A 10,950-nucleotide genomic window follows, 5' to 3' on the forward strand; every position below is an offset into this window, starting at 1 on the left:
GGTATGTCAAAAAGCGACTTCACATAATTATTTCGTTGAAAGATTTTTCGTAAACTATTTTATTCTATAATATTGTTTTTTTATAACTAAAGTCATTTGTAAAGATGTAGATTGACTTTCGAATACATTTATATTTAGTTGCACTTAAAAATTGTTAAACATAATTGAAATTCCTGTAGTTAATTCTTGTTACAAATTCCCAATAGAAAAATTTTCTTTAAATTGTAATAGAAGTTTTGTATTGGTTCGAGTACAAATCAAGAAATGTTACCTATTTATAAAAGTGCTTAAATTAGAATTGTATTTAGTAGTACTCGTAAAACAGTTGTATAGTGTATGTATATATTGAAAAAACAAATTATGAAAAAAATCTGAAATATTAATACGATCTATATGTTTTTGTTTCAAATAACGCATCATTGAAGTATCTGGTAAGTTAAATTGAATTGTTTTTATTATTCTATATAATATATTTTCTAATAAATATTATTTTTTTATTCTGTAGCAAAACTTATTGTAAAGCTCTATATCTGTATATTCACTGTTTTTAATATTTCAATTTCTATGTTTTTACTACGAGAACGAAAATTAAAAAAAAAATAAAAATAAAAAATAATCTTATAAATAAAATAAATAAAACAAACACCAATATATTAAATCCAATTTTCTCCTGCTACTCCTCCTTAACCAAAACCAAATGCCTACAAATACAAATTCCATTAATCCTTAACACTTTTGCAAATGCATGAGCTTTTGAAAGCTGTTTGCTTTAAGTTTCAGAAAGCACGATTTTTTCTAATATTAATAAAAAACTTAAAGCTTTTTAATTTCAGTAATTGAGGAAATCGAAAAGCTTTAACAAAAATTCAAATGTAATGTAATGTCTGTAATTAAATGTAAATTATGTTTTCACTAAAAACAAAAACGAAAGAAGAAAATGACAACTTTAGTGGTAAATATGTGTTACAAAGTTAAGAGTTAATCTCTGAATAATAATGAAAAATATGACTTTGACTGCGTTGTAGTTTGAAATTCATTTAAAATTCTTCAAACTAGTTGGACTTGACTGTAGTGATTATAAAATAACTTTCAATCTAAGTGTCTCGTCATACGTATCATCCATATAATATCACACACTTTTTGTTTTCTATATATTTTCTATGTTTTTCTCTATGTTACCTTTGTTTATTTTTCGCTCTTCAAAAGCTCTTGTCATTCACTTATAAACATATATTCCATACACACATACACACATTGCAACACACTCACACATCTTCCACATTAAAAAATATGTCTCTTGTCGCTCACAAACTCTTTATCACTCGATCAATCATCACACTCATCAGTAAGACAAACTTAATAGTGTCGCTCATTTGATACCAACTATAGAACTATTAGTAACTTTTAGTTTGTATTAATTTTTACTTTTTAATTTTAATTATTTTTCTTTCTTTGTTTTGAGTATAATACGTTTCACTTTCATTTGTTTATAAAGTTTTCAATATTCTTTTCAATACATAATTTTTCTCTGTAAAATTGGTGTTCTTTATACTTTGTCTCTAAACTTCTTATTATTATATTAACTTTTGTTTATGATGTTTTATAATAACAAAAAGATAACTAAAAATGAAATGATAAATCCAAAACAGAAAAAAAAACTTATTTATTTAAATTTTCTCATTCAACATTTGTAAATTACTTCCTCAATAATAATAAAAACAACGACAACGCAACACATTCCAATTCTTTAGACCTGTTGGTTTTTGGGGTAAAATCGTTGGTTCGCTATGTGTGATAGCTGGTGTCCTGACAATCGCTCTGCCCGTACCCGTTATTGTTAGTAATTTCAATTATTTCTATCATCGCGAGACGGATCAGGAGGAAATGCAAAGCCAAAATTTCAATCATGTCACAAGTTGTTCATATATGCCCGGTGCTTTAGGTAATTTTACAATTAACAATTACACTCAACTCTCCTCCACTCTCTTTTTCTGTTTAAAACACTTGTTTCAAATTCTCTCTTTCGCTTGACACAGGTCAACATTATCGAAAATCATCATTGTCTGAATCGTCTTCGGATATTATGGATTTAGATGATGGTATTGGTACTCCGGGTTTGACTGATCATCCAGGACGTCATTTAGCTCCATTCCTAAGGACACAACAATCTTTTGAGAAACAACAACTTCAATTGCAATTACAACAGCAACAACTGCAACAACCTCAACAAAATGGAGTAAGAGGGTCTAGTACTTTAAACCAGAGACACAATAGCGCTATGGCGGTCAGTATTGAAACCGATGTCTGACTACTGGGTAAGTAAATATTTTTCTCTTCGATCACATCCGTTCGTACAACAGTCTGACATTATTATTTCGAACGCTTTGTCCAATTTTGTTAAATTTTAGTAAAAAACGTGGAGCATAGTATTAATTGGCGTCGTGAGATGTTACGCTGGATGCCAGAAACGACATCAAAGGCGGTCTAAAAGATCATTTTTTATGAAAAATGACAAAACCAAAAACGTTATTTTTTAGAAAATTCAAATAACCAAAAAAATAAATTTATAATTTTTTATTATTTTTTTTAGAATTTAATAAAATTGAAAAAAGAGAAAAACTTAAAAAAATAACATTTAGCAAATATCATTGTTAGTAAAAAAAAAGAAAACCAAAGGATACAAAAATTAAAAACCAACAAAAAAATAAGAATAGATAAAATAAATTTAGTTAATAATTAGAAAACAATTTTTTTAAGACAAGCTAAATTAAACAAATAAACTAAATCAACAATTAGCTTAAAATTAATAAATAAAAACAAACACAAAAATTATAGTATATTAAAGTATAGACAATTAATTGGTTTATAACAACTGTAGTGAATAAAAAATAAAATAAATAAATAGTAAATTATTTTATTATAACAGAAACAATAAAAGACATAAAATTAATTTCAGTTAAATTTGATTTAGATTTGGTTTTTCAATTACATACATAGAACACTACTCAACAAATATAGTTTCCAAGCGACAATTAAATTGTCACAAGTAGCACTTTTTTTAAATTCATTAGGTATGTGGTTTTTTCTTTAAAAAAGATTAGACCGAAGCATACACAGTTTATGTTAATATACATACACACACACTATCAAATTGAAAAACAAAAATATCCTCGCATATTTGGTGCCTGAACAATTTGAATAAAAGACAAATTCTACGATCATTTTAAATTTATTTTTAAACCATTAATAACACATTTTTTAAGATGAAAATTTCAAAATTACATAAAGCTAAACATTTATTTGTAAAACTGCATTCTGCAATCGCTCAAGAACAAAATACTTATAACAGATGACAGACAGACATATGCCTTGCCAGAGGATTTATAAAAATTCTAATTTCTTTTGTTGAGTAGTGTTGAATTTATTTTCTAAATAATAATAAAACAAAAAAAAATAAATGCTAATTATATAAAACAAAACTGCCGTTAATTTAAATAATAAACTTTAAAATATATAAAATTGAAATAATGAAAAATAATATTAATTTTGTAAATATTAGAAAATGAATAATAATTTAATGCAATAAATAAATTCAATATGAAATCTTCCATTCAAATAATAATAATCATTAAAACCAACAACAACAACAACAAGAAAAAACAAAACAAATCTTAGATAACAAATTTTCAAAATATCTTTTCAAAAACAATACTAAAAAGTAACAACTTTCAGTTAGGCTTTGTTTTTGAATTTTCATCATTTTTTAAATATTAAATATTCAAAAGAAACATGCTCTTTGACCAAAAACACAAAATAAAACTAAATAAAATTAAAAAAAAATCAAATACTTCAACTTTTGTCTACTTTTTTAAAAATTATTTATTATTGATTTTAAATTCAAATTTTAGTTTGCTTTTTTACTTATTCACTTAATAAAAATAATGATAATTACTAACAATAATAAAAATAATCTCTTTCTATATATGTATCTATCTAACTCTCTATCTCTCTCTCTCTCTTTCGGACCATAATTTTTTTGATAATTGTCCTAATCAAAAAATAATAAAAATTAATGAAAATATTAAAAAAAAATAAAAACAAAAATCAAATATTCTAAAAATAAAATGACTGAACCACAAAGAAAAAAAACACTCACACACACTCACAAAATTTTTAATTTTTAAAAATATTATTTTGCTTTTTATGAACAATATCTGAAAGTGTACATATGTAAACTAAAACTAAAATAAAATTAAATAATTAAAAACAAAACAACAATAACAACCATTTATATAGATAATCATGTAAAAAAAAAAAACAAAAAACAAATTATAAATGAACAAAAATTTAAAACTAAATAAAAAATTATAAATAAAAGAAATATAAATAAAAATACAATTATTAAAAAAACATGAAACGTTATCTAAAAGCTTTGAATACCGTCCACGCGATTGCATGATAAAAATGATTGTTAAATGAACAAAAAAGAGAACAACACACACACAGACAAACCAAAAATTTATTTCAGTTAATTAATTATTTTTTAATATTTGTTACAAGATATTATAGCAATTTTTTTCTTTGTTTCGCCAGAGCCTTTCTTTCTGCCTTTTTGTATATTGAAATTAAATCTTTTACTTTAATTTAGTTTACATGGAAATTAGAGAAATAAATCAATTAAATTAGCAAAAGTTGAAGTTTCAATAAATATATATAAATTTAAATAATTATGTATCTATGTATAGCACTTACTATGTTTTAGTAGATATTATTTAATTATTTATTTATTCCTCAATGTACATACATATGAATTAGACCAGATTTTGATTAAAAAAATCATTTGTCTTAATTTTATATATAGAATAACAAAAGTACTATTTAAAGTTAGTTGGATAACAAGCATCCGTGGGTGGCACAATGCGAAATTGTTAATTGAATTAAAACTTTAACTTTTTTTAAAATTACTTAAATTGTATATGCTTTAGAAGATACATATGGACAATTTCGTGTCAAGTGACCCAACTTTTTAAATCGATGTCTTCGGATTTGGATGAAAATTGCTTCACAGTTAGTATTATTGTATAGTAGGTCAGACACATAATTTCAGCTATATCGGTCCAAGAACTACCGGACTTAGGAGGGATCAAAGTTGGACATTTTGGTCATACAGGATTATATTCAAATGAGTGTAACTTTTCCTCTATTGGTCGTAGCTTTAAAGGCTTTATAGTCCCATAATGGGACAAAATATTTTTTAACTCAAGAATAAGATTGTTTTTAATATTTGTTCTTAATTTTCGCCTATTTTTTTCAAAAAGAAAGTATTTTTTTTTAATTTTTAAAATAATTAAAAACAAGTAAGAAATTATAGTCGGGCGTGGCCGACCATATGATACCCTACACCAGTTATGAATATTAAATGTGATTTATTTTTCATAATAAAGCATTTATCTTCAATATTCCCTTGTTCCGATACATTTAAGCAATTTATGGATGAAAAACCAATTTTCTGAAAGAGGCTTTATATGGGGGCTAGGGGCAAATATGGACCAAGCCCGATAAAATTTTGTGAATATATTTATATTGACATAATATTTTATTGTGCTGAATTTCATCGCGATATTTGTGTTTATACGCTTATTTGGGACATTCAAGTAATTTTCTGAAGGGGACTTTGTATGGGAGCTAGGGTCAAATGTGGCCCGATCTTTATGAAATTTGGCAGGGTCATCAAGACTTCTATAAAACTTAGTTGTGCCGTATTTTACCGATATATCTGTATATTTAACATAATTATGAGCTCAGAAGCCCTTTTCGGGGGGTTCTGTTCTATGGGGGCTAGGTGAAATAATGGACCGATTTTAACCATTTTCAATAGGCTTCGTCCTTAGGTCAAATAAAACGTGCGTGCCAAATTTCATCCAATTATCTTGAAAATTGCGACCTGTACCTTGCGCACAAGGTTTACATGGACAGCCAGCCAGACGGACGGACGGACATAGCTTAATCGACTCAGAAAACGATTCTAAGCCGATTGGTATACTTTAAGGTGGGTCTAGGATGAATATTTTTGTATGTTACAAACATCAGCACAAATCCAATATACCCTCCCCACTAAAGTGGTGTAGGGTATAAAAATAAGTAAAAAAAATATTAAAAAAATATTTTTTTTGGAAACAATGAAGAAATAGCTATCTGAACTCCTTTGAACAATTTTTGCTAGGACCAATAGGTGAAAAGTGTCCAACGTTGACCCCCTCTAAGTCCGCCAGTTCTTGAACGATAAACCTGAAAATTTGTGTCTGTGCCTACTACCAACTAGTACTCAACTTGATGTAAATTTCATCCAAATCAATTCTTAGAGTTGGGTCACTTGACACGAAATTGCCCATATAAGTATATACCTACATACAGTGCCAGCAAAAAAAATCGAAACAAGAAAATTTTTCTGCGAGACCCTCGATTCAGCTGTCAGGTTCCATATAATCAATAAATTGCTGATATAACCAACCTAAAAGCGAAAAATCTAAGCAAAAAATCTATTTAATTTTCAAAAGAAATGAAAAACAATTATTCTTAAATATTTTGTTACATATAACTTGTTGCTATTATTTTTTCCAAAGCCTATATCAGTTAAATTTTAATAAAAATTTCCTGAGTCCAAAAAAAAACTATAATATCTGAATAACAGAAGAAAGTACACATATATAGCTTTCATTTAAGATATTGATCCTCAAATTCTACCATGTAGTTCAGCAGAAATTATATTCACCACTGATAAATTTCTTGTCTCTATTTTTTTGCCGGCACTGTACATATAGTATATGCATAATACAATTTTCAATTCATTTCACTTGTTATCCGATTGAAATCGAATTTGAAATCAGTTTTTAATATTTTAAATAAAACTTTATCCGTCTACCCACAACCAATCCTATTTTTGTTAGAACAGGTCTAATGAACACGTACGAGCCTAAAAGTATGTATGTCAGACAAATATTGAAAATTAAATCGAATATTAGTCCTTCTAATAGAACTAGAAGTAGTATTGGTGCGAAATTTAAATAATGTGTCAGCAAAACTGCTCTTTATCTTGTTATATTTAATGTAAATTTCTTGCAAATAAATTTTTAAATTACACTGATAATTCCCTTTTGTATTCGAAGCCATTTAGTGTCTTAATAAAACTTCATGTTGGAAATTTAATAAAAGGAGTAATGAACTCCACTACCTACTAAGTATTCGTTTATTGATGCAGAAAAATATTTAGTTTGACAAAAAAATATACTTTTAGGCCAAAAGAATAAACAAACAACTTAGAAATTACCTTTGTAGCACATCAAATTAAATTTTTAATAAATATTAATTATTATTATTTTTAAACCTAAATATAATTATATTTATTTCCTACAATAACAAATATTAAACATAAAGCTGCCATTTGAAAAAGTTATTCAATAAGAATAATATTAACAATTCACAAAATTTCATTGTAAATATATTAAATGTTTAGAAATATTTAACTTAAATTTAAATTCCATTTTGTTTGGATACAAATGGCCTATATTCAAAATACATAACTGTTTTATAACATGTTTTTATTATGGGTTTTATTAAAATTTGTTTTGTCCCCTACAATTTGTGATTCCTTATTTTAATGTTTAATTATCCTTAAAAAAAATATATACAAACTTATTCTGTCTTGCTTCTCCTTACTTCTCCTCTCTAAACGAAAGCATTAGAAAATATTTAAATTAAAAAAAAAATAACATATCGATTTAAAAAATCTGTTTATTTTTGATTCAATTAAACTTATTAATAGAATTTTTTTTAATTAATGCTTGTTTGAAGGAAAACATTAATAAATAATAAAAAAATAAACAAAATAAATAATTAAATTCACTCATACATTAAAAACTTCAGATAATTAAAGGAAAAATGCCAAAAATGACTTATAAAACCGAAGTAAAAGATCATTAAGAATATTTTATGACTCAATTATTAATAATAATACAGAGCTTTGCCAGAATAATTAATATTAAAATAAAATAATAAAAACTAAACTAAAACAAAAATATTTTTTATTTTGAAATTTATTTTTATTAACAAAGACTGGAATAAATGGAAAATATTTAAAAGAAAAATAAAAAATAAAACACACACACTATTCTGGTTAAATTTTAAATTATGTTTAATAAAAACCAAACAAAAAAATAAATACAGAAAAAAAGCAATGTAAGAAGTGAAATGAATACATTTAAAAATAGTCAATTCCAAATTTAAAAAAGATTATTAAAACAATATTTAACATTTATAAAGTAGCAAGAAATATTCTGCAATTGCATATGTATGTGAACACTATATGTAATTGGAACTGTTAAACTGGTGTATTTTGCATAAAGTTACATACATACATAATCTTGATATTTATAGAAAGCAACACGTTCATCTGTGCAAAAACCTGGTCACTGGACGAATTGTAAACATTCTATATGACTTTTCCATTCTAATAAGACTTTTTTATTACTTTCGTTTTCTAATAAAACTTGCTACTAAGTTTGTTAACATTTTGTTATTTTTATTTTATCTTAATTTTCTTTTTTTTAATTTTATTTTTTTAATCAGTCTTTGAATAAAAAAAAAAAACATTTTTAGCAAATAAACGTAAGATTGCAAGAATAAAAAACAAATGATGCTTATGATATTTTTTAAATGTAATAATTAAATTAAAAACAAAAATATTTAATATACAATAATTTAGAAAAAATAATAAATAAACAAATTAAAATCATTTAAAATCCCTTAAAAGTATTAAAAAAAATAAAGAAAGAATAAACCTTTATAAGAAACTGTAACTAAAAACCAAAAACATCAAGTATGTAAAAATCGATAATAATTATAAATTTAATTATGAGTTACAAACACAAAATCTAAACAAAATAATAATGCTAAATAAATAAAAAAGAAACAAAATCATTAGAAAACTTAATAATTGCTAAATACAAAAAAAAACAAAAAAAGTTGTTAATATTCTAAAAAAAGTTTTATAAATTGTTAAAAATATAAAAATAAAACCAATCTGATTTATGAATAAAAACTTATGAAAATATAAAAACTCTTTCCCCTCCCAAAAAAAGAATAAAATAAAATATAAAAAGCGACATCTTGAGGATAGACGAACCCAAAAATAAGCAACTGCAGCAGTTGATCTAATTAAACAACTAATAATTTTGAAATATAAACGAAAAAGAAAAAAAAACAAATCACTACCAATACAGATACACAAATACAATACACTCAAGATACAAACAAACATACTAACACACCCATCCCTGTCCTAATAAATGCATTCCTTTATGATACAATAAATAAATGAAATTAAAAAAATAAATAAAAAATACCAAAAAATTAATAAACAAATTATTGTAAAAAAAAATATCAAAAACGTCTAATATTTATCTAATGAATTGTTTGAACATATGTAAATGGTAAGTAATCATTGTCTGAAAGCTCATTACATTAACAAACACGTAGTAAACTATATAATACTCAATATTTTTAATAAAACATTCGATATACAAATGAAAAAATGCTTCATACTCATGGTCAATGTATAAAAATATATAAAAATTAACATTTTTAGAAAAAGTCTGAGTTTATACTTAAACGACCATTTATTCAGTGAAAACAACTGAATACTGAACCATCCAGTGTTCTGTATTTTTTATCATTTCGAATGTTACAGAACACCGGCACTGATGCTTTCTTTGTTCAAAAGTAAATGATTTCCTTATATTAAATAAACATGGCGGCTAATTTTACTAATTGTTAAGTTTTTAATTTAACGTTAAAAAGTTTTGAAGGATTTATAAAACTTGTCATCACGTTATAAGGCCGCTTAATATTTTTTGAATTTAACGTTAAAATTCTCTAAAACTTGGCAGCACTGTTATAATGTTGCGATAGCGCCATCTATTGTTTAAATTGATCTCATTAACAATTTCAAGAAATCGATGTGGCAACATTCATTCGAAATTCACAGGCCGTTACTAATAGTCTGGCAACCCTGCAACAAACATTTTCAGATTTTGTGAGTGTTGCCAGACTGTTTTCCATAGTGGGCTGCTGTTTTTGAAGAAATGTTGCCACATCGATTTCTTGTTTTTTAAGATGAGTTAAATAAAAACAATAGATGGCGCTATCACGAAACTATAACAGTGCTGCCAAGTTTAATACACGTTTTAAGGCATTTTAACGTTAAATTCAAAAAATATTAAGTAAAATACATTTCAAACCGGTAGTTATTTTATGATTATTATACATAATTATTTATAATTCGTTTTTTATTGTTGAAAAAATAAATCTTACAAATTGTAGTTGTAATTCTAAATTATAAATGCTACAAATAAATTACTTTTTTTTAAATTGTGAATTATATGTATGTAAGTAAGTATACTCTATACCTATGGAATAGTTAACAAATTGACGTTCGATTAAATATTAAAATCACATGTCTTAAGCTGATATGTGGAATTAATAAAATACTTAAACTGAACTTAAACTAAGTGGAGAGAAAGGATCGAAACAACGTGATGATGGTGGCAAGTGAGTCTTTCCTTCATACTTATGTATATAAACAGACGTTGTAGGTTTTTGCATTCGTTTTGCTTTTGGGTTAGAGTACATGTGGAGGGTTATAATAATTAATTAGAGTATATTTGAACATCTTACAGATGGAACCGAACAGCTAGTGGATAGTGGTAAAAACTGAATGTGATTCCAAGTGGCGTTAAATCTAAAATTAAATGAATTTACAATTTAACAATGAATTCACAATTTAACAAGTTTAATACTTACAAGTATCTTTCAGCCAATTTTTGTTCCACATGGGGTTTGATGCGAGCATAATCCTTTTTATCGGCTATTAAAGTACTACAATGCTTTTGCATA

General features: G+C 25.3%; 3 protein-coding genes across 3 annotated transcripts in view; 2 read left to right on the plus strand and 1 right to left on the minus strand.

Annotated features, from left to right (window-relative positions):
* LOC119605483 (potassium voltage-gated channel protein Shaker) overlaps window positions 1-608 on the plus strand; it is a 122,070-nt gene extending 121,462 nt beyond the window's left edge. Inside the window, exons 14-15 of the mRNA XM_037958619.1 lie at window positions 426-431; window positions 506-608. The gene's annotated coding sequence lies outside the window, so the exon portion shown is untranslated. The remainder of the gene's footprint in view (window positions 1-425; window positions 432-505) is intronic.
* Window positions 609-1,757: 1,149 nt separating this feature from the next.
* LOC119605484 (potassium voltage-gated channel protein Shaker-like) lies at window positions 1,758-2,315 on the plus strand. Its single transcript, XM_037958626.1, has 2 exons — window positions 1,758-1,942; window positions 2,037-2,315. The coding sequence occupies exons 1-2, from the start codon at window positions 1,885-1,887 to the stop codon at window positions 2,306-2,308; spliced, it is 330 nt and encodes a 109-aa protein (XP_037814554.1). The 5' UTR covers window positions 1,758-1,884; the 3' UTR covers window positions 2,309-2,315.
* An 8,352-nt stretch (window positions 2,316-10,667) lies between these two features.
* The window catches only part of LOC119605487 (protein gone early), a 38,290-nt gene continuing 38,007 nt past the window's right edge, over window positions 10,668-10,950 (minus strand). The window contains 2 exon segments of the mRNA XM_037958630.1: window positions 10,668-10,795; window positions 10,858-10,950. The exon segment at window positions 10,858-10,950 is cut by the window's right edge and continues 525 nt beyond it. Coding sequence (XP_037814558.1) covers window positions 10,708-10,795; window positions 10,858-10,950 — 181 coding nt within the window. The 3' untranslated portion in view covers window positions 10,668-10,707.

This window comes from Lucilia sericata, unplaced genomic scaffold (assembly GCF_015586225.1).
Source record: "Lucilia sericata isolate MDLA Ls3-8-SP2 unplaced genomic scaffold, ASM1558622v1 Contig000490F_arrow, whole genome shotgun sequence".
NCBI classification, from domain to species: domain Eukaryota; kingdom Metazoa; phylum Arthropoda; class Insecta; order Diptera; family Calliphoridae; genus Lucilia; species Lucilia sericata.